At 42.6% G+C, this 24,548-nt stretch overlaps 1 protein-coding gene across 1 annotated transcript in view; it reads left to right on the plus strand.

Moving 5' to 3' along the window:
• The first annotated feature begins 441 nt into the window (after positions 1 to 441).
• Positions 442 to 24,548, plus strand: part of GYPC (glycophorin C (Gerbich blood group)) — a 40,480-nt gene continuing 16,373 nt past the window's right edge. Inside the window, exon 1 of the mRNA XM_063116700.1 lies at positions 442 to 653. Coding sequence (XP_062972770.1) covers positions 620 to 653 — 34 coding nt within the window. The 5' untranslated portion in view covers positions 442 to 619. The remainder of the gene's footprint in view (positions 654 to 24,548) is intronic.

Genomic DNA, 24,548 nt, shown 5'->3' on the forward strand with positions numbered 1-24,548 from the left:
CAACAAAGCTTCATTCACATGGACTTCAGCCCTCTGAAACACACACATACAATTGTGTATCTCCCTGCTGAAGATGGAAAAAAAGATCTCTAGAAAGCTGAAAAGAATGAAAGTCCTTTTGTTAAATCTTCCTCTCTTAGATTTTGACAAAGTAACAGTTTTCCCCTCTTACGTTCACAATTGCCATTATTATTATTATTATTATTATTATTATTATTATTATTATTATTATTATGTATACATTGCTGGTATGAGTCGCACTTAGCTTTTGGTTTGGAAGAAAGATGCATTTGTCTCAACTTGTTGCTTGTTAAAGGTGGAAAGGTCCTAGCCAGCTGTGGGATAGGAAAACTAAATGTAAAAAACAGTGCTTATCTGAAAACCAGCGCCCCTCCCCTCTGCGTGTGAGCTGGAGAGGCCAAACTGACTGACACATGTGCTGTTTCCTTTTCCAGTGGTAAATGGTCAAGAACCAGACAAGAAGCATCTGAACAAGAGCTGCTTTCTCCCGATCCCTCTCCAGCCCTTCCAGCTGTTCTGCTTCAACCACCTTTGGATTGTGGATAAGAAAGCGAGACTGTCAGTGCAAAAAAAGGGGGCATTTTTGAATGCATAAAGGATGACTCCCCATAACAGTACAACATCTGCTCCGCGTGAGTACTCAATATCCTTCCCACCCCACCCCGGTGTTATAACAGCAACTGTGCAACTTTCAAGTTTAATGTAAAGTCTTTGGGGTGGGTGGCTGGGTTGTCCTTTAAGAAAGATATTTCTCTCTAAAGCTATCTCTTTTCTAAAGCATGTTCTGGAAACTTTACCCCTTTTCTTTCTTTGCATTTATGAGTGTGGGTGGTGTGAGAAGCAGGCAGGCAGAATGAAAGTGTCTGTGTAGAAGTCAAGGCAGGAATCCAAACACAACAGTCATTTACAGAGATCAACTCCAGGTTACCAGTTATGAATCTTTATAGAAAAAGTATAACTGAAACTAAGAATTCACTGCATTTTTAATTTAGTGTTTGTTTGCATTTACGATAAAGAAGTATAGCTGACCAGTAATTTCTCTCTCTCTCTCTTTCCCCTGGGACATTACTACCTCACTAATATACAGACAGGGAACTGTCTCTATGTAACATGAGCGCCAAGCCCCAAACTGACAGTCTATATTTAGCCACAATGCAGTTTTGTTTTCAGAACCTTGGTGAAACAAGCTTACAGCAATGGAGTGATAGAAAAACAAGGGGAAGGGGGGTGTATTTCCTGTTTCCAGAATTCCATCTGCTTTGGTGAAAAGTTATACCAGGAAGGAACTCAGCCCAGGGAGATTCAGGCAGGCGATTAATGAGACAGATGCACACCAGTTTCTGCTCTGATGTTTGTCAGTCCTGAGTGAGTCCTTGAGAAGTTGTTGTAGGCTTTTAGGCTTCCAGCAGGGTTACTGAAGTAGATTCCAAGCTAGAGATCATATTACATGTATGAGAAAGACGGGAATTAAACTGCAATGAGTTGGTAATATTATGGCAGTCTAGAATCATCATCATCATCATCATCATCTCAGTGTATATTGCACTTTTCAAAGTTCCATAGGCAAAAATTAGACTGGCATCTGCCCAAGGATCTTACAACTTCAAATCAATAAAAGAGGAAGAGAGCAAGGAGAAGGGAGGGGAGTTTAGGGTAGCAAGGGATAAATAGGAGTGTTCTTTCTGTCTTGTATCCAGTGCAAACTAGATAGATCATCCCATTCCCCAGCAAGATTTGTATCTAAGTTCTAACATAAAGGAGTGCTGGGATATCAATTCATAGATATTCAGTATGTCCATATCCAGCTTATATGAAATTTGAGAACTTGTTTTCCGGTTCTCTGGCAAGGGTACATGGGGAGGAAATGAGAGGTTTCTGCTGCCTTCTTTCCTTCTCTTGCTTGCTTTTACATTACCTTCTAGCCCACATAGTTGCATGATAGGCTGATATGATGAATAGTATGGCACAAAGGAAGTGTCATAAAAGTAAATACAATACCATCTCATCCTGTTTGTAAGCTTTGCAAATGTAATTCCCATTTCAAACAACCAACACACACACACACACACACACACACACACACACACACACACACACACACACACACACACACCTTCCTTTCCCCCTTTCCTTCTGTCTTTGACTGCTTGACTTTTTGCAGACTACGCCCCATGTTTCATACTTCTGAGTTTGTCTACATTGCCATGAGAGAGGCTAGAACACTTGAATAAGCCAATGTCTGCCTTAATACTGATTGACTCTATCTATATGGCCAAATGCTGCCACACTCACGTGCTGGAGCTTGGATGCTAAGATAAGGGAATGGACGGAAGCCTCAGAACAACATGGGATGGGATGGAAGGGGAGGCTAGGAGAGGGAGGAACCACGCAAAATTGTGCAGCCCTCCCCATAACCAGAGGCTTTGCAGAAGAGGTAAGAACTTCTGTTCACTTAACATAGGATCCAAGGTGATGCAACTAAATCTAAGTGGTTTCCCATGTCATTTTGATGGTTTGGAGGGAGCTGGGGGATGGAGGGAAATGTTATCGGACCCGATACAAACTTTTGTTACATTCACAATGTACAGTAACATGTAAAGTTATATTATGTGCAATTTTACATGTTCATAAGGCATAGGTGAACAAAACATCCACTCCCAAGTTGCATAGCAATCATGTGCCTCCAACAGTATGTGCAGGTCCATCATGGGTAGCAGCAAGCATCTAAATCTATTCATAGTTAGTAGACAAGTTGCACTAGGGTAGGATTTTACAGGCTACTCTTGAGCTGATTTGATCTGTCCTGCAACAATTTAGGCCCCATTTAAAAGATCCCTTTTTCTTTTCTTTCTTTCTTTCTTTCTTTCTTTTCTTTTCTTTTCTTTTTCTTTTTTTTTTCGTTTGTTTTGCTCACCCCTGAGAGGAGTTCTGGGTGACTGCAGCAAGCAAGGGAGCCATCCATTTAATCTTGCCCCAATGTAGCATCACTCAGAGGGCATTTGGGGAAGGATTAAAATGATGACTCCACACTTCCTTGCTACACCAAGAGGCAAGATTTTTTTAAGGGCATTCTCAGCTCAGGCTACAGGCACACATTGGCAAAGATAGGCCCTACAGAGAGCCTGCTGGGTGGGGCTTGGGACCCCTGGCACTTGCCCAGTCAAGCCACATGCTGATGCCAGGCCTGCAAAGGGTGGTGGCTTTTTTAAAAAAAAAACCATCTCCTGCTTTAAACAATTTGGTTCATCATAACATTGTAGGACTACAGAACCAGAAGGTTCATCTGAACCAAAGGTTATCTACTCCAGCCCACTTGACTAGGGGAGAATGCTCCATAACTACGCATGCTTAACAGACTAACTTTTAAAATCAAAGATTGCCATGAATGTAATGTCGATTAAGATTAAAATGTGTCAGAAAAAATGACAGCAGACCAAACTGAGGGGCATCCTATTAAAAGGATAAGGACTATATCTAGCAAAAGAAGTATGGATACTTTACACAAGCTATTCATGATTCTATGTAAAATGTCTGCGCCGTCTCTTTAATGTCCATGAGGTGCTGCTTAAAAATGAAGTAACTGAAATCCAGGAACTAGCAGATGGTTATCAAGTGGTGTCCAATGTTACCATGGTGCTTCTGCATGTATGGGCTGCATGAATGGGGAAGACCTTTGAGTGGGTAGTTAACATATTTTTGTTCTGCCAGGATTCTAATGGCAATGATTAACTTCAAATGTAAAACATGTACAGTATGGTCAAATTCAGATATTTCACACTTACTAGGCAGCTCTTCAACACATGAACATCATATCTTTGTTATATCCATTGTGTTTATTTTAATATAAGTTGCGGTCTTTTAAACTGGCTCTTTTGATTTGGACACCTTAAGGGATAAGTAGAACAGGAATGAGTAAAATGCTTATGCGTGACTTCATTTTTTAAAAAGCAACTGAATAATTTCATTATGTTTTATCATGCAATCTTAGACATAAATTTGGCAAAAGACTGCCACAATCCGGCAACCTGGCCTATCCTTCTTTTCAGTGGAATACAACATATCAGTAGAATATCTCTCTGCGGGTAAAAAGTTTTCTGTATATATTTAAGTCCTCCTGATTGAAATCTCCTGGTAGAGTTATTGGTTGTCATCCAGAGATGTTATCCGTTTCATACAAATCAAACAAGAACCAACTTTAATATCTCAAATGCATTTCTTATTTGCCTGTGGGATGCCCATATTTTAAATAGAGCTGTTCACAAACTGCGTCCCGAATTTCTCTAGCCTGTTTGTAGGCAGAGAAATTGGAAGGATAATTTCTCCAAGGGAATGAGAAATTCTGCAACAGTTTCTCACAGGTAGGGCTCACAACTGGCTTCTTTTTTCTTAAGGGGTTATATTTATTTATTTGTACAGACACTGTGCTGGCAGCCTAGCTTCCATTTTGCATCTTCCACAATGCAGGCGTGAGGGAGCAGTGTTGTGTCCAGCTCCAAGAAGAGGTGGAGCTACTGCTGTGCCAAAACTTGTCCTCCAATTTCCTGAAAGTTTTTTTTTCTCCTCCTGAAAGAGCCTTTCATTTTTTTACTTTATTCTCAGGGATATTTCTTTTGGTGGTGTCTTGGAACTTAACTAATCACTACGAAGTGGGCAAGGGTGCTGTGTGTGTTTTATCTTTCTCTTTACATGCCTTTCAATTGCTCTGCAGCTTTCTGGGCTGCCTGCTCTTCCTGATCTGAAAAGCCCTATGGAAGGACTTACCCATGTCTTCCCCTGGGCTTTAACTGAAGTACAGGAAGTTGAGGAGGCTACCAGCTGCTGGGGAGATGGTTGTACAATGAGAGACAGGACAGTCATGCAGACTCCTCAGCCACCCATAAGTAAGGCAAGCACAAGAGCCATGAACTGAATCCCTGAGAAATTCTCCAAAATTCCATTCTTTATTCTCTACGGCATTTCTTTTCAAAAGCAATAACTTTTCTATCAAATAGCATGAGAATGATAAAAAAAAATCTGGAAGAAATTTTCAGCACAGCACTAATTTTAAATCTGCAGCATGTGCCAGATTGCCTTTCAAACATGCCAATAGGAAAGGGGGAGATGATTGGTCTATTGCAGGGGTGGACGACCTGTGGCCCTCCACATGTTTTGGCATATAGTTCCCAACATCCCTCACCATTGGCTATGCTGTGTAATGTTGATGGGAGTTGTAGGCCAAAACATCTTTAAGGCCAGAAGTTGCCTACTGGCTTCTGAGGCAATTATGGCCCTTATAATTGCATTTGAGAGAGCCTGTTTCTTACTGCTGTTGCTGGATGAATGTTGTATTTTGGGAGGCATATTCCATGGGAAAGGTCACAGGTGCCCCAAATTCAGCCTATTACCTTTGCTTATCTTTTTGCAATATACCTCTTGTGGTTATAAAGCAGAGTAGTTTATAAAGTTGAGTACTAAAGTTGTTCAGGAAGAGTATGTTGACAGACTAATATCCTCTCTCAGACACTTGGGACAGTATAATTACTGCAGCAGATTCACAAAGTACAAATAGTTGGGAGCTAATAACCTATGTTTCCCTGGGCTATATTATTAAGTATTTCCTACTCTTAGTTTTCTTGGCTTTCTTAGTTTTCTAACCAAGAGTGGAGACCATACTCTCTGACTTAGGTGACAGACCATCTGTATACTTTAAAAAAACATTCAGGCAAATACATCAAGTGAAGCCCACTCATAATGATCATGAGATCTGTTGAGGAATAACAAAGACATTTCCATATGTTAGGACTGGTGTATGTGTGTGTGTGTGTGTGTGTGTGTGTGTGTAAGAGAGAGAGAGAGAGAGAGAGAGAGAGAGAGAGAGAGAGAGAGAGAGAGAGAGAGAGAGAGAGGATACATACAGAAACAGAACCTCAGAACCTGCTTTGCAGGATGATGTATTTGCAACCAATAACTCAAAACACCTCTAGTGATACACCTGCCATACAGAACCAACAAGCAACAGAACCAAGAAATCCATATTAATGAAGTTACCCCAAGACATTCCCATAATTACTATCATTAAATCCATATCCAATTGAGAGTACATTAACAAAGCATCAACTGCCTGTTTGCTGGATGAACATATCTGGACATCCAAAAAAGCCATTCTGCTTTGAATAATCTCTAGAGCAGCCCAGCCTCCCACGTAATTTATTCTCTGACAGATGTTTCACCACAGGGATCTCTCTGAATTAAAATGAAACATTCCGCTAAAAATTGCTGTCAGATCAAGTTTTTTTGTGCAGTGTTACTGTTGTAAAATGATTTCCATCTTCTTCTTTTTACAGCTTATGAGGAAAATGCTTATTTCAAGGGAGCTTCTTCTCTTTCTCTCTCGTCCCAGTAAGCCCCAAAGTAGTGGCTAGCTTACTATCAGTAATTTGCACCAGGAGACTTTCTAGTCATTGGTTTTGGCTGTCTTGACACTGATACAATAGGCCATCCCAAGGTCCTAATGGGAAATCTCATGTTTAACATCTTGGCTTCTAATTTGGTGCTTGCTACAAAGTACTTTAACCGGAAAGCCCTCAATCTATTGCAGAGGTGGGCAACTTGTGGGCCTCCAGACGTTTTGGCCTGCAGCCCCTAGTCAGCCTAGCCAATGGTAAGGGATTATGGGAGTTGTACACTAAAATTCCTGGTGGGCCACAAGTGGTCCACCTGTGATCTATAAAAAAGGTAGCTTTGGAAGTAATACATAACAAACTTTTAACTTCTTTCAAACTCAAATGTGGGCTAGGGAAGTGTCAGACATCCCTGAGAAATTGTGTTAGCCTTATTTAAGTATCTTTTTCATTTTTCTTTCTTTCTTTCTAACTTCTGAACCTGTTCCATGCAAGTAGGAACCTTCAAAGTTGCCTTGGCTTTTTGTTTTAGCTGACATTTGCAATATAGGATGTTGCTTTTCCAAATACTATTTATCCAGTTAACCCAGTATTGTCTACTCTAGCAGTTGCTCTATCAGGTCTCAAGCATCTTCCCTATCAACTGCTTCCTGCTTTTTTAACTTGAGGTGCCAGGAATTGAACCTGGAACCTTCTGCATCCAAAATGTGTGTTCTACCACTGAACCATGGTCCGTGCCCAAATTCAGTGGAAATTCTACCATGTGTTTTATCAGCTTTGCCCACTGTGTGGACACTATATTCACCAGGTAAAAACTCTCAGCAGGCCCTCGTCTTCACGGCATTGGGTCAGCAGTGCTGGGCAGTGTCCCCCCCCCCGCCCCCTGCATTGGTGCTCCTTCTAACCATCTACAGTGGAAGAACTGCAATTGTGGGCTTTCCTGAAGGTGTCATCGCCACCACTGCGACCACCCACATGAGCACACAAGCAGCAGTTCAGGGGCACCTGGAAGCATCTGTGCCCCCTCTTCCAAGAATATATATATTTGTTTGTGTGTAGTTTTTTTCAGCTGTAAATGCAAAGGGTCACATTTACAACTAAATGGGAAGAAACAAGGGGTAGGAACAGGGTGTTTCCCCTCTCAGAATATCCACAGCCCCTTTAGTTTTATTTTATTTTTAAAAAAACAAGGGTCCACAGAGGCACGGAGGTGGTCCAGCAACCTTTTGGCTTGCTGGTCCATCACCTTTCCTGCCCATGGCATGCCTTGCAGCAGCTCCAAGCTAAAACAGTCAGGGTAAGTGCCCGACTTTTCTTAGAGCAGAGCTTTGTAGCTTTACCCCAGGATCGCTTCAGAGTGGCAGCTGTGTCATGTAGATCACCTGCTGCCGCTCCAAAGCTACCACGGGGAAAAGTGGCCATCTAGACAAGCTGCAGGACATCTGATGCTGGTAAGAGGCAGGTGATCACCAAAATACATAGTCTTAGCACAGGACTAATAAGCAATGCATTTATGTTTTCTGTAGTTCCCAGGCAGATATACACACATTTCCTTGAATTTTTTTGTAAATCTTGTTGGAACTTTTTTTCTTTTCTCAAAATCTCTGAAACTCACCTCAAACTTTGTTTTTATATAAGGCTGTTTCTCATCACCATCTGCTCACCCTGACTTAAACCACCTAGGAGTAGACATCCATGGAGGGTGTCATGCCATCTATTTACATAAAATTTGTATAATCAAATATATTCACATTTAGAAATCATTAGTATAATTTAAATAGGGCCAGTTCAAGCATGATATGTGCCAGTTTTATTTGCAAAAATGACCGTGAAGAACTATTCATTGGCAGCATGGATAGGAACATATGAGCTGCCTTATACTGGGTCAGACCATCCATCCAAACCAGCCTTTCCAAATCTTGGATCCCAAATGTTGTTGAACCTCAATTCCTATCAACCCTGACCATTGGCCATGCTGACTGAGGATGATGGGTGTTGTACTCCAACAATGTCTGAAGATCCAAGGTTGGGAAAGGCTGAGACCAATGCTGTTGTCTACTCCAAGAGGAGGCAGAAGGTAAACCTGTAGATGTTTTGGAATTCAACTCCAAGAATCTTCTGCCAGCATGGCCAATGATATGGAACGCTGGGAGTTGAAGTAAAAACAAGATATCCTGACATCTACTTTCAGCACACCTGTGGCCTACTCTGACTGGCAGCAGCTCTCCAGGGTTTCAAACAGAGCTCTTTCTCATCACCTCTTTGGTAAGCTCAGGGTTGATACATGCTACTTTTCTTTTGGTGACTGCAACTATCATGTGACCATTTCAAAGTATGGACCCGCTATTATGGATGTCCTATCTGAAAGGCATTAGCTTAGCAAGGCTGCCTCGGATGTTAAGCTTCTCCTCTGTTTGCAGTTACTTAACCTCCAAACAATGCCAGTGGTTTGAATCAATGCTCTCAAGCTGGGCTCCCACCCCAGTGCAAATTGAGAATTGCCTGAGATTATCATCTCAGCGTTTTCCACTGCTGATTGTTCATTTTTTCCAAAAAGCTGCTCAGTCAGCCTTTGGTCCTCTTTCAACATTGACAGGCTGACCTGCTGCTAGGGTGATCCTTCTAAAGGGTGCTCTGGAGTTGTGCCATCAGTGAGAGGACCTGGCCATTCATGTTCTGCAGCATTGCAGTTGCGAGGGTGTGGAGGGGGTGAAGCGAGTTATCCATAAAGTGTTCAGAATCCAGCTTGGGGTTTTGTTGAGTCTTCTCTCTAAACCTCCCCCATTTTCTCCCACCAAATCCCCCAAAGGCTCCTTTTAACATTGCTTGCACTTTTTAAAAAACAACAACAAACAAACAAAACCTGTCTCCTTTTCTCCCAGATTATTCTAGAAGCATTGTCAGCAGGAAGGAAGGAAGTTATGGCCACAGGGGAGGAAGCCATAACTCTTTCCTTTTCAACTTATGACTTGGAGTCTTTTAGACATTCTCTGTCCCTAACGCCCATATTTGCCAGTGCCAGGATATTTCTATTCCATCCCAGGGCACTTTAACGAACACACAACAACAACAACAACAACAACAACAACAACAACCTCTCATCTTTGCAAAACTGACAGCGTTTATCAATCTCCTTTTCATTTTCAAAGCTGCCTCAGTGGATTTGCTTTCTGAATGGCAAATGGACGCCAGGGCCCAGCTCCATGCTCTGCGCTTCATGCTCTGCGGGTTTTGAATAAGGCTGGGGGGGAGTGGGGGGTGGGGGGAGTTGCCTCTAGAGGATTACCTTTAGCATAGCAGCAGCATCTCCGTACTCTACAGAGAGTTGTCTTTGAAGGGGGAAAGGCATGAGATGGATATAGCTTTACAGCCCGCAGCTGTGACAGCCCAAGGACAGGAGCAGAGCGGGGCATGAATTAAAAGTCTTCTTCCTCTGGGGAGAAGTTGCTTCACCTCTTTTTAAAGACCAGCTTCCTTCCTGTTGTACACTTAGCTCAGCGGTTGCCAAAGTTCCTGTGTGAAATAAAATGGGATGGCGAAGAGCCACGATTTGCATAACACTTCACTGCTATGTGTGCCTTCAGTTTCCACACAATCCCAGCTCACCTTCCCTACTAGGCCTTTCTTAAGACTCTGAGAATCATGCGGCCTGAATGTTCATTTGAGACCACCACCACCACCACCTTCCTTCTCATTGCACTCTGTGTTAGTCATATTTCCACTCAGCTGGGGGAGAAAAGTCCTAAATATTCATATTATTCTTTCAAAAGCCATCTGTATGGCAAAATAATTTCAGATCCTCTGCAATGCAACTTGGGGGTGGTATTTCTTCAGTAATTCTGAGTCTAGTTAGAATGATATCCACATTAAGAAGGGTGAAGGGGATTTGATGTTGTCCTGCACTGATTACGTCCATCATGGGCCATTTCTACACCTGCCTTTTTCCCCAGGATCATCCCGGGATCATCCCTGTACATCCAAATGACACACAGGGGATCCCAAGAGCAGGCAGGGAGGATCCCTCCATTTTCCTGGGATAATCCTTAGGTGTTGAAAGGGCCATACATATAATGACTATTTATTTATTTGAACATTTGTAACCCACCCTATATTACTAGGCTCTCAGGGTAGTGTACAGATTAAATTATACAACAATCATAGAATCATAGAATAGCAGAGTTGGAAGGGGCCTACAAGCCCATCGAGTCCAACCCCCTGCTCAATGCAGGAATCCACCCTAAAGCATCCCTGACAGATGGTTGTCCAGCTGCCTCTTGAAGGCCTCTAGTGTGGGAGAGGCCACAACCTCACCAGGCAACTGATTCCATTGTCGTACTGCTCTAACAGTCAGGAAGTTTTTCCTGATGTCCAGCTGGAATCTGGCTTCCTTTAACTTGAGCCTGTTATTCTGTGTCCTGCACTCTGGGAGGATCAAGAAGAGATCCTGGCCCTCCTCTGTGTGACAACTTTTTAAGTATTTGAAGAGTGCTATCATGTATCCCCTCAATCTTCTCTTCTCCAGGCTAAACATGCCCAGTTCTTTCAGTCTCTCTTCATAGGGCTTTGTTTCCAGACCCCTGGTCATCCTGGTTGCCCTCCTCTGAACACGCTCCAGCTTGTCTGCGTCCTTCTTGAATTGTGGAGCCCAGAACTGGACACAATACTCTAGATGAGGCCTAACCAGGGCCGAATAGAGAGGAACCAGTATCTCACGTGATTTGGAAGCTATACTTCTATTAATGCAGCCCAAAATAGCATTTTTCCTTTCTTGCAGCCATATGTAAAACAATACATATACACAGCTAAAAACAAATTAAGCCATTAATCAAGCTAAAACCAGTATAGAGTTTAAAAGCAGTAAAACCAATTAAAACAGTTAAAACAATGTGAAACCTTGGTGAATTTAGCCATCAAAGGCTTTGTTAAAAAGCCATGTCTTTACTTAGTGCTGGAATAAAGTCAGTGTTGGCGCCAGTTGGCCCTCCAAGGGGAGGGCATTCCACAGTCAGGGTGCCCCAACAGAGAAAGTCCTCTCCCACGTCCCACCATAGCGTATGTCTTGCATTTGTGGGATGCAGAGGAGGACTCCTCCAACAGATCTCAACTCTCCGGTAGGCACATATAGGGAGAGGCTCTCCCTCCCTATATGTGCCTACCTGAGACTATTACCAACCAACTAATTCCCAAAGTAATGCATGTATACGTTTTTCATTCTTGAGTGTTCAATAAACCAGCCCCTTTTGGGAATAGACTTGTGTGATGTGCCTATTTGGGATAAATCAATGCTTAAAGGTCCTTTAGACAGGTATATCCCTGATATACACACACTTGTTCAGAGAGGATACCCATTAACGCTATCCATCAATGTTGATTATCAGCGTTGATGTGGCTCCCTCCATGTGTGAGATCTGGGGCAATCCCTTACCCTCCAAAGGGCCTGTTTCCTGCTGAAGCCATTGGACAGATTGATGGTTTGTTTATGGATCTCTTCCTTGACCCCATAATCCTCAGGAGGAAATAACGTGCCAAGCATTTCATTTATATCCTCTTTTTAGGTGACACAATTCCTCCTTTTTCACATTCTTTTCCTACTGGAGACTCTCTTAATCTCTGCATCTTGATCATGGGCCATGCACCAAGGATGATTCCAGATAAACCGTTTTAGTTGAGGGGAACAAATCCAGACTTTGGGCTTGGTTAGCATCTGGTTTTTGGTCAAAGGGCTTGTGATTGACCCGAGTGCTAATAACAGTCTTGATGAAATGCTTGTTTGAGGAGCTTCCTGCCTGGATAAGCGTATGATGGATGAAGCTTAGGCCAGGAGACCAGCCAGAGAACAGACAGAGAGCTGATGTGTAAGGATGGTTTAAATGAAAAGAAGTAGCCTGAGGCAAAGGTCTTTCGCCTTGTCTTAGAAGCCTGTCTTTTCCTGAAAGAGAAGGGCTGTGTTTTCTGTCTTGTGCTGTTAACAACATTACCCAGGCAGGAAGTGAATCCCGTGTTGTTTGTGGCCTCCCTACTACCCTGCCCCAGGCAGTAATTGAATAAATGGAATTATAAATTCCATGTGTCCTCCATGGTATTGCTTTTCAGCAAAGGCCTCTCCTGAATCAATGAGGTGGCGGGCACAAGACACACTCTGCCCCCTCCTCTTTTTTAAATGGGGCTCAGGCCAGCGCTGTGCCTTACACATCCTGACAGCTGCCTTGAGGTGGCCAATCAGTGCATGTAGAGGTGAAACAGTAGCTTGCCTGTCTGAAGTGCGACATGACTATTTCTGTCAGATGGGTAATTGTAGCTCTCTCCAGGCATCTGCAGCACATGTCCTGTAATTAAAGATCATGCTGGTTATTAATTCCACCAGAGCTATTCCCCTTTCTCCTTGTAGCACAGAAGAAACTTAACTTTCGTAGACCAAAGAGAAAGAAAAAGAACAATCTACCCAGTGTTAGATCAGTGCGAGCAGGGGGAGTCTGAAAACGCCAGGGAATATTAGACTCCCAATAAGTATGCGTGTCTGTTTTAACAAGCCTTGTGAAATTCTTCCACACATTTAGGGCAAAGTAACTTAAACTCTAATAGGAATGCTATTTAACATATGCTGGTTTTGTGACACCTAGGCCTGAACAGATAGCTTTCCTCATTATAAGGATGGGAGCCTGAGGCTTTAGAGTGCACTGCTTGGTTCTGTTAAGCCACTTTACCTACACTGATGCAAACAATGGTTCGTACTGCTGCAGGCAAAATATATATTATACTTGAAGTGCAGTGGAATCAGCCAGCTTTACCCCCTGGGAGAACACCCATACATACATCTTGGCCTAGGAAGACCCCTTAGGTGTCAGAGGGTGGTGGTGAAATGAAGGTTGCAAAGGCAGAGGGAACTGGCGGAAACTGTCTCAGAGTCCCCTGTACTGTCACAAATAATGGGGAGCAAGGCCTGGCCAGATATAAGTGCTGAAAGCCAAGATGGTGGCACTGGTTTTCAGCTGGGTGGTCCATTAATGGGTCTGGACCTCAGCAACTGCCTAGCCCTGCTGACCTCTGGCACTGTACCACTTGTGCACAGTGTGTACACAATTGCACGCCTATCCAGCTTATGACACACAAAGCCAAACTTCCCCATCTGCCATGTATGTTTGTCTGCAATAGGCACAATGAATGTACTCTTTTCTTAACTTCTTTGACTGTAAAAATAATAGGGTTGCCAAGTAACTAGCAGGACATCCCTTATGGCTAGTGGGCTTTATTTGGCTTGATGGGTCACTAGTTGTATAGGTAAGATAGATCTTCACAAAAGTAGATTCACAACTGCAAAAGGTACAGGACAGACAGAAGGTCCAAAAGGCCCTTACAATGGTGTACTGTAGAACTGTCAGTGGCTCCACCTCCCTTCTGTCTAGGGTGGCCACCTATACATTGCCAAAAAAGAGGACTTTTTTTTTGCACCACCTAAAAGCAGAGAGCACCAGTTTGCATAATATTTGCATATTTAGAAATAATAACAATAATTTAAATAGAAACACAGTACATGTCACCAGAGTTGAGAAGACTGACCAGGTGACCTGTGTGCCTGCTCAGTGTGCTGCCCAGGTGCTAACTGTGGATGGTCAACTTCAAGGCCCTGCTCTCCTTTCTCATGGTGCTTTGAAGCAGACTTGGACTGGAGAGTCCATGAATAAAGGATCCCTTCAAATAGAGGACTGTCCTCTGTCCTCTCTCCACAAATGATGACTATAAAGTAGGACACCTGGTGACCCTAACTCTGTCCCCATCAGTGCTATGCAAGGATGGCAGCTGGGGTAGTTGATGGCATTCCTATAGTAGCCATGGGTCTGGATGACTCATGGGATTCATCCTTGTGAGTAGAAGATCTAGATGTTTACATCGATGTTTCCTTAACCATAAGGAATCTCTGAGAAAATGATGGAATTGTGAAGTACACAATTGACAATAGCACCATCAATATTGATTAAACCAGTGACAACACTCTAATCAAAATCTATTTAAAATCTATAGCCTAAACTGTGATCATCACTGCACTCCATAAGCAGCAAATGTCCTCTGTCTGCCTGTTTCAATCAAAGGTTCTGAAAACACTAACTTTATTTGAATCCTTTAGATGTCATTTGAAACACTTTAGAAGCTGGGGAATATTTTTCCCCAGTACTGCCCAGATTCCAAGGTATTTCAAATGACACCTTGTGCGTACCAACCTACTGAGCATTTTCAGAACCTTCACAGAGAGCTTGGCCAGGCACCCTGGAATTTGATTTCCAAGGTCAATAAGCGAATTTTGTTTCTTATAGTAAGCAAACAAAAGTTGCTTATCGATCATGGAACTCAGATTCTAAGGCGTACTAGTTTCCCTTAGCACTTGGCTGACTGGCCCTAGGCTGCCAAGTCCATCTATGATGTAAGTGCAGATAAACCAACAGCAGCCTAAGAGACCATGATACCTCTGTCTGCCAAGTTCCACTACGACAGAGCAGATCAGCAATTTAGTCATATAATACTCTAGAACTGTTGGGTTATCAACATACTAGTTAGTAACTTATGGTTTCTAATTAATAATTGAGAATCGATATCATTTCAGTTGTCATTGGAGGGAAATAAACACCATTAAGACAAACCTGATATAAAGAAACAGGAACAGAATGTTTTGTTTTGTTTAAAAAGACAAGGTACAACTGGTGTTGCTGTTATTTTTATTTTGTTTTGTAGCTTACATTATCCCCAGGGCAAGACTCAATATTCTAAAGCAATAAGTGTATACAAAGATCGGACTGAAATAAAATATACCAAGTTAAAACCAATCAACTCCAGATTCCTCTGCATTACTAAAATATAGTCCACATGTAAAGGTCTTTTAACAACTTCTGGGAAATGCTTTGGGAAGAATATTCCATAACTGTTTGACTGGGTGGCAATAATTTATACTTCTTCTATTGACTCAGTGCAAAGATGATATCATCAAGAACAGACTTGTATAATTTGTGACCCACCAAACTAAATGGAACCTTCTGGCCATTGTGGCTTGTAAGGTGTATGATAATCCCGTGTGTTTCACAGTATCAAGGCAGACAGTTTATCATGGTCTAGGTGGGCCATGCTCCATGGCTGGTGAGTAGGGTGGTCACTTGTCCATCACCAAAAAAAGAACGATAGCACTAAAAAAAAAAGGACACCAGTTTGCATAACGTTTGCATATATGTAAGGGCCAATTTAAAAATAATAACTATAATTTAAATAGAAATGCAAGACATCTCACCAAAGTGGAGAAGACTGAGCAGGTGACCCTGTCCAGGTGCTAATTGTGGATGGGCAACTTCAAGGCCCCTGCTGCTCTCTCTCCTTTTGGTTCTTTGACTTTAAACTGGAATTGAATTGGACAACCCATCAAACAGGACACCTTCAAATGGAGGACTATCCTCTGCCAGCTCTCCAAAACAGAGGACACTCCTCTGTAATGCAGGACACCTGGCTCTTCTACTGTGGGCCATATTAAGCTTGGTGGATCTGAGCGTTAATCACAGAAGGTAGTTTTATCCAGTATCTGTCTCAAAATGTCAATGGATAGTATGTTGTGTTTCATTATGGAAGGCAAAACTTCAAATCATCACTCAGGAAACTTTCTGGACAGCTTTTAATACTGTGAACCTGAACTCCCAGTCTGAAGAAATCGTCAAGGTTTGACCTGACTAGGTGGGGTGTTTCACCTCACAGAGCCTCTGTCAGCTGGCTGTCCTACCATCGTAAGCTTACCAAAGCTCGTAATTCTCTCCACGTAGAATTCCAGGCCTTTTCACACAATACACCCTTTACTTTTCTACTTCTTTTTTGCAGAAAAGCAGCAACCCCCAGATGTGCTGAGCCATTGTGACTCTCAAATCAATGATATGGTGCAGCCTCGTATACCAAATAGTTATGAGAACCATTCGGGTTCAAATTTTGATGCCCTTTTTGGCTGTGACTAGCCCCATGTCCCAGTCTCAATCCCGCTTCCCATTCTAGTTTCCATGCATAGTCTCACTATACCTGCTGCTTCTCTGAGACTCACCAATAATTTCTGGGGGGTGGTGGTGGTAGGTGCCAAGTTTCCTTGCTGCCAAAAAGATTGGTGGGGTGGGTGAGTAAGCAGCAGTAGGTTTTGAGGGTGCACACCACCGGAGGAACATCCTTCAAGGCCCTACCCCTGGATCCTTTCAGCGGTAAAGCAGGAGTCCCCCCTCAGTGTAGAAAGGAGTCCTTTTGGTTGGCGATAAGGAGAAATTGGACTCCTCCAAGTCCAGTTCTCTGCCGAGAACCCTTCCTTTCATTGGGAAAGAAATGATTGTTGCTTCCATCTCCATTCATCTTCTTCCCTTCTTACTCGCATCACCCAAATCGTCTCATACCATCCCTTTCCCTTGGCCAAACTCTCCTTTCACTGCATCCTCTCTTTTGCCCAATTTCACCCTAAGCCTTCTTCACTGGGATAAAAGGTTTCTAGCCCAATAAAAGGGGATTTTGCAGCTATTCCATTCTTTTATCCTGAACTTTTTTTTTTCTGGACAAGAAAAATGATTGAGGAAGTGATAGGAAAACACCTGTAAAGAGAATCATAGAATCATAGCATTGGAAGGGTCCTATAAGGCCATCAAGTCCAACCCCCTTCTCAATGCAGGAATCCACCTTAAAGCATCCCTGAAAGATGGCTGTCCAGCTGCCTCTTGAAGGCCTCTAGTGTGGGAGACGTTGTTGTCTCTCCCCCCCCCCCTAAAATTCCAAGAACAAGGCAGTACAATTGCATGGTAGAAAGCTTGTCTGGAAGCACCCTGGGTCTTTCAATAGCCAACTACTTCAGTTGGTTGTGCCCCAATGAAGGAAGGTAGTGTGATGAGTTAGAAGGGCCCTGTAGCCCTCCTCTTTTTGCCACTGAAAGGTTGAAGATGGGGGATTTCAGCTCCAAGTTTGCATGTGTTTCCTTTAATAGAAAGGCCACCCTATCCTATCAGAGGCGAAGGGGAAGCGAACCGACCTTTGCCGCATGGAAAGGATCAGAAGGGGAGGGGATGATAGCAAGATCCTTTCACTCTTCCCCTTCCCCTGTCTGCATTGGGGACATGTCTGGCCATTGGAAGATACTACTGGATTTCCTTCTGTCATACATCTTAAAAGCCCAATTCCTCCCTGATTCAGCAGCTAGGAGGCAGGTCCAGCAGTAACCACCCCAGGGTAATTTCAGCAGTATGAATTCTGGCTGTTAGGGGTGTGGAAAGCAAGAAGTGCTTACTTTCCCCCTGCAGTCCCCCTGCAGAGCTTTTACCTATATATCACCATCTCCTTCTTATATATCACCATCCATATATGCCTGTTTTTTGCAGATTGTCAGGTTGGTGGAATTACATATTTTTAACCAGAATTTTGTTGTAGTGCAAATTTGCATTAGCACAAATTTGCATTAGCGCAAATTCACAAATACACTAATCCACATTAGTTACACTTTGTTACACTTAGCACATTTACAAATCTCCCCAAAAAGTTAAAAACTGGTCTGCAAGTCCATGGAATCCATCTGTTTCATAAAAAGCTGGTTCATTGCAAAATCTGCAGACTGAATTCATAAAAACATGACTTGCCGATTTCTCTGATGTCCCTAACTGACAGTATTTACTAGCAGCATGAGGGAAGTCTGCATGCAAAGTCCTTGTCTGGATCCTTTGTGTGTGTTTGAATTCACATTGCTTTTTCTGCATGGGCAACAATCCTATCATACACTCTCCTCTCTTCTATGGAAGCCCCTGGATGTTTACAGTACACTTTGCTGACAAAGGGGAATACAGGATGTAGTTTCAGCATGAGCAGATTTTTGTCTTGCCCAGATCCTTTGGGGGCATACAGAGTTTAGGAAAGCAACAGATATTCTCTGTATGTGAACGGAAAGTTTCTGTAGGAAGAACTGGACATGGAGGAGTCCAATTTTTCCTCCCCAGTTATTTCTCTCTCCCCCACCCTCCACCCCAGTATTTCTCCTCAGTTGTTGATTCCCCTCTCTTAAAAGGACAAGGCGGCTGTCGAAGGATAAAACACTTCCTGTGTGGTATGGCATTTCACAGGGGATATACAATTCTTGACTGGATTACAAGGTCTTGTTTCCAAAGTGTGAATCATCCCCCAAAGCTGAGAGGAAGTTTTTCAATGACAACACAAAGTATTCTCATGGCACTAAGCAGTCAATCTAGAAATATGTGGAGCACATCCCTAGGACCAGTCAGAGAGCTATTCTGTTTGAACTAAAGAGCAAGTCGTACAGACAGTACAAAAGTTTTACAGAGGTGTGCATGTGAATTGAGAGGGGGCCAGATTGTGGCATCTGAAAGTGACCTTAAACTTGACGTGCACATGGTTTTATCCATGTTATATTTCAGGATTCAGCACCTTGTAGCTTCTCCCCAATAACAAGCTATGAGATCTTCGGGGATGGGTCTTCAATTACTCTGCTCTTAGCCTGGGATTTTTATTTCCTGCCCTGACTCAAGCATGCTTCCATGGCAAACAGGTTATCTCTGAACCATTCACAGCAAGTCATCATTTTGCATGCCGCCAACTTTGGCAAGATTATAACATCGGTGTGCAAAATGTCAGCTTCTGCTTATATCTCATAGTTTGGATAAGCAGCATAACAGAATGAGCTGGAGAAGATGGACAGCAGGAGAGTTAGATGGAATAGTAGGTGAGGTTAGAGTGAATGGCAGGTGGGAAGTGTCAATGGAGAAGCTCAGTGAGCAGAGCAGAGAGAGCTAAAAAAGGAGGTGGTAAAATGGCTGATGATCAAGATAGCTGGTGGAAGAGTTAGATGTGCTAAGTCAGTATATCTGATAAGCACCAGGTTAAGTTATTGTAATATGTTGTACCTGTGGTTGCCCGTGAACATGGTCTAAATGCTTCAACTTGTGCAGAATTCAGTACCTTGAATTCTGACTGGTCTCTCTAGGTAAAGCCACCTTATAACAATTCTATAAAGAATTATATTGGCTGCCTACTCATTTCTGAGCCCAATTCAAGGCTTAGGACCCAAATACCTTAAAGAGTACCTCCTCACGTACTAATTTGCCAGAGTCTCTGATGAAGTCCGTCTCTGAATGCCTTCGATAAGAGAAGTGCATTGTGAGGCCACAGAGGAAAGGATCTATTCTGTGCTGTCCAAACTTTGGAATACCCTCTTCAGGAAGATCCCCAACTGTTGTATTCATTTTGGTGCCAAATTAAAATACTTTTATTTGCCAGAGCATTTAATTTGTTCTGGAGTGCAGTCAGACTGTGTTTGTTTTTGCTGCTTGAAGGGGTGGAGGATGTTTGCTTTAATTCTCACTTTTATAGCTGATGTTTTATTGTGGTTATGATATTGTTGTTGTGTAATTTTATGTTTGTGCACAGCCCTGGGACTCACTGGGTTGAAGGTAGTCTAAAACTCTTTTTAATAAATTATGTATTCAGTAGAAACATGATTTCCTGTACTTTATTGAATGACTGCATGTTCCTGGTTGTTGTATTCCCTAAATAAATACAATAGTAGTTGCAAATACTTGATATATATTCTGGTCTGGGTGGAATCAAGGGTATATATTTCACCCCATGTTCTTTCCTTTATCTGCACAGTCAAGCATATTTAAGGAGAGTCCTGCTGCTCTCTAGTTCAGTAGCTAGTAGCAGTAGTTTACTTTCAATATGTTTATGGCAAGGATGGACCAAGTGGATGAATGGGCTGCTAGACATCTAATTATAATGGCTTACCCATTGACCTCTAGGGGCCTTGCGCAGGACCCCAAGGATGCTTGGTAGGATCTGGATAGGAAAAAGGCAAACATTCATGAGCAAAGCAGATGTGGGAATCAACTTTAGACTCATCCTATCCTACAAAATATGGGTATTTCAGACCATTTCAGTAGCTACCACCACTTTAGATGTCCTAAAAGTGGTGGTCCTAAAACTGGTAATATAATAAGGGTCCGCAGAAGCTTTTTTCAAATTATATATACCAGTCTTCCCCGACGAGGCATCCTCTAGATGCGTTGGACTTCAGCTCTAATCAATCCCAGACAGCATGGCCACGCTGGCTGAGAATGGTGGAAGTTTATATATATATATATATATATATATATATATATATATATATATTATATATTTTTAAAAATATGATTTATACCCTGCCTTTCTACCAAAAAATGGTACTCAAAACAGCTTAGAAACCTATTTAAAATAGATTAAAACAATAACATACATTAAATAATAATAATAATAATAATAATAATAATAATAATAAATATCAGTTACAGAATGAAAACAACATCCAACCCACAGACCCACTTACAGGCCAAAGGCATTTTTGAATAATGAAGTCTTTGCCTAACCTCCCTTGGGAGGGAGTTCCACAACCTGATAGCATCCAGCAAAAAGCCTCTCTCTCAGGTCACCACCAATCCTAATGACTGGGCAGGCTCATATGGGAGGTGGCAGTCTGTCAGATAACCTGGTTCCAAACCACATAGGGGTTTATAGATCAGAAACAGCACTTTGAATTCTGCCCAGGAGCAGACTGGTAGCCAGTGAAGTTGCTGTAACAAGGGACTCGTGTTCCCTGTAACAATCTGCAGTAATCTGGCTGCAGCATCCTGGACCACTTGAAGATCCTGAATAGTTTTCAAAGGCTGCCCCATGTAGAGCATGTTACAGTAGACCAAACAGATGTCCTAAGGCAGGTGTGACTAGATCAGATGTGTTTTGGAAGGAGCACACTTGGCGCACTTGCCTCAGCTGCTCAAATGTACTCCTGGCCGCCTCCCAGACATGGGCATTCAGGTTCAGGCCCAAAAGTATGCCCAAACTGTGAGCCTGAGGAGCATAACCAAGTTGCAGTCCAAGATATCTGGAGGGCACTGAGTTGAGGTAGGCTAAATTGCACATACTGGTAGAGTACAGAGTCTGTTTCCTGTGGTTCAGGAATGGGAGTATCAGAGAGACCCTGGCATGAAAGGTGAAAATATGCCCTAATGAAAAGCTTGTGTACATTTTGCATTCTCACATAACGACAAAATCCAGTAGCTGGAGGACACAATAGAAGGTTGGTTTAGCAAGCACAGACCCATGTTAAAGCCTCAAGTGGCAGAGTTTACTTTACTTGTTCCTCCAGAACAAAAAGAGAATTGTGCCATGAAATATAATTGAGTATCTTTGTGATGTTTGTGGGTGGTTATTTGGTTTGGTTTTTTAACCAAAAGAAAATCAGACCCATTGTATGAATACAATCTCTACTTTTACGTAAGAGACTATTTCATATATATACTGTATCTGAAGACAAAATTTGGTTATCAAATGTTTACATTTGTTGGGCCTACCTACTTCTGACATTTACCATCCACATCTCCCAGTGCTGCTGCTGTTCACTGCTCTCCCCCTTCCCTACATCCAGCCCCTAAGCAAGTCTTTTGCTGGGATGATGTGATCAAGGGCACAGTGCCTGCCAGAAAACAAGTATTTCATTGATAATCGTGAAAGGAACATACAGTAGGCAATATTTAAAGAGGTTAGGGTTACCGTGTAGGTTGAAGTCCTTCCTGGAACAGGTTATGCTGAGAGAGACTCTGTGTGGAATGTTTAGGAATTTCTCTTCATTCTTTTTCATTTTTTTGGTAGCTGGCTATAACTTCTCTTTTAAAAAATGTCAATCTTCTTTTTCCCACTTTGTACTATGTAATTTTATACTCCAGTTTTAAGATTTGCAGATGTACATAACACCAGCAGCTCCTCCTGACATCCTCAATGGGACCCTCTCCCACAGTGAGTCAACTTTCTCACTGGCATTATTATGTCTTCTTCCTCATCTTTGCTACCACATGCTTGGTTGCCAGGCAGAAAGCCAGTGAGCAAGCAAGTAGTGGCATCTAACTGCTCCTCATTCACACCACCACTGTTGTCTGGGCAGAACAAGAAGCAGGTGAACAAGCAGGTGACAATGATGAAGAGGGGGAGCAAGTCCTGGGGGTTCTTGTTAATAGGGCCCTGCTCGGTGTGGGAATTTGGCATGTGCACCACCATACTGGCCCTGGTCACCATTTTGTTTCTCCAGAACCCCAATACAGTAGCATTCTCAAACATAGAGGGGTGGTGGAATAGGGGCTACCACAAAAAATGGTGGCCTCAATGGGAGGGACTTGCTGTGTGCCAGAGGGATGGAGTCAGCACCTGCTGCTGCCAGAGACAGGTAAGCCTCACCCTCAAGAGGCAGCTGGATGCCATCTGTCAGGGATGCTTTAAGGTGGATTCCTGCATTGAGCAGGGGGTTGGACTCGATGGCCTTGTAGGCCCCTTCTGTTCTGTGATTCTATGATTCTTTGATTCTATGCCTGAATGCCATGAATGTACCCAATTGTTTTTCTTTCCATTTATACTGGGACAAATGAAAACTGAACCAAATAGATGGCATTTGGTTCAATTTCCCATTCATTAGATATCTCTCTAATCTCCATCCCAATTCCACTCAACTGATTTGCACCAGAAACTATCATTTGAAAGCCTGTGGTATAGTCAAGTGCCTTGATTTTTTAAAATTGTTTTTGATTCTAGAATATCCAAAGTTTTTCTTTGCATTCACCTGCCTGGTGCTAAGATGCACCAGGCGATCTGTGACATCATAGCAGCTAAGCCAATGGCAGTCAATGACATATCCGCCTGAAATGTTTCATTGTGATATCAAGGGCAGATCTGGCAATTATATTAAGAGGGGTAAGGAAAGAGGGTCAAAGAGAAGATTATAAGAGTAAACAGATCAGAGAAAAGGAGGTGTTGTGTGAGAGGGATGCCCCCCCCAAAAAAAAAAAGACAGCCCATCATTTCAATTGACTAGTCCAGGTAGAAACTTCTTCAGTTCACAAAAAACATTTGTGGGAAGCTCACAAATGAAAGCCATCTTACAGCCCTTATAAGCCTGCTCTTTTCCATTAGCTTGTAGTTTCTGTCCTCTTGCCCCTTCTGCTTTAGCCCATGCCACCTTTCTTTTTAAAACCTTCTATCACCTCTTTTCCAACCCTTCCACTTTTATCTACTCAGTCCTTGCCAGATCTTTTTAGACTTCAAAAAATCGCAAATGCAGTCACAGTACAGCACGAATGCAGAACCTCAGGTCTGGGGGCTGTGTGTGTTAAATAAAATAGAATAAAACAAAATGTAATAAAACATAATGATCATGCATAAATCTGGCCCCCTGGGTTACCCATTCAGTTGTCTGGGTTATTCCGCTTTTCCCTGTCCCATGATTGTTTGGTGGTTTCCCAGCCTTTGTGCATGTTTTCCCCATTCCAGAAGGTTGAAATACAGGTAGTAAGAGCTTTAAGCTAAAAACAGGCTGGTGGATGATTATTATTATTATTATTATTATTATTATTATTATTATTATTAATGTTTTTGCTCCCACCCCTTTTCCCATTTTATTCATTTATTTACATTTATTTGTTGCATTTTTATCCCGCCTTTTTTCCTCCAAGGAACCCAAGGCAGCATACATAATCCTCCTCCTCTCCATGTTATCCTCACAACAACCACCCTGTGAGGTAGGTTGGGCTAAGAGTCTGTGACTGGCCCAAAGTCACCCAGTGGGTTTTCATGGCAAAGTGGGGACTAGAACCCGGATCTCCCGACTCCCAGTCCAATACCTTAGCCACTACACCACACTGGCTCCACCCCCTGGGATTCAGCTCCTTCTCCAATACAGAATTTAGCCCTCAGGCTGAAAGAGGTTCCGCACCTCTGCAGTGCAGCATTTGAAAGTAGGAATTTGGTGCCCATGTGGACAATGTGTTCCAAATCTTGGAGTTCTCCTAGTACGGAATTTCAAACTGGGGTGAACATGTCAAAGAACACCCACCCTGTTTATGGTATCAATTACAAAAACAAACAAAATGATTCAAAGTCACCAGATTTCATCTGGTGTGTGTGTGTGTGTGTGTGTGTGTGTGTGTGTGTGTGTGTGTGTGTGTAGAAGAAACGGCTGTTGTTTTCCAGACCACAATATGTGATCTTTGTTCATTGCTTTTAGAACATCTAAACAAAAGAGCATCTATGCTCTGGGTGCTGTAGTCTGAGGTGTATCATCCCGCTTTGATCAATAAG

The sequence above is a fragment of the Elgaria multicarinata genome, chromosome 2 (genome assembly GCF_023053635.1).
Source record: "Elgaria multicarinata webbii isolate HBS135686 ecotype San Diego chromosome 2, rElgMul1.1.pri, whole genome shotgun sequence".
NCBI classification, from domain to species: domain Eukaryota; kingdom Metazoa; phylum Chordata; class Lepidosauria; order Squamata; family Anguidae; genus Elgaria; species Elgaria multicarinata.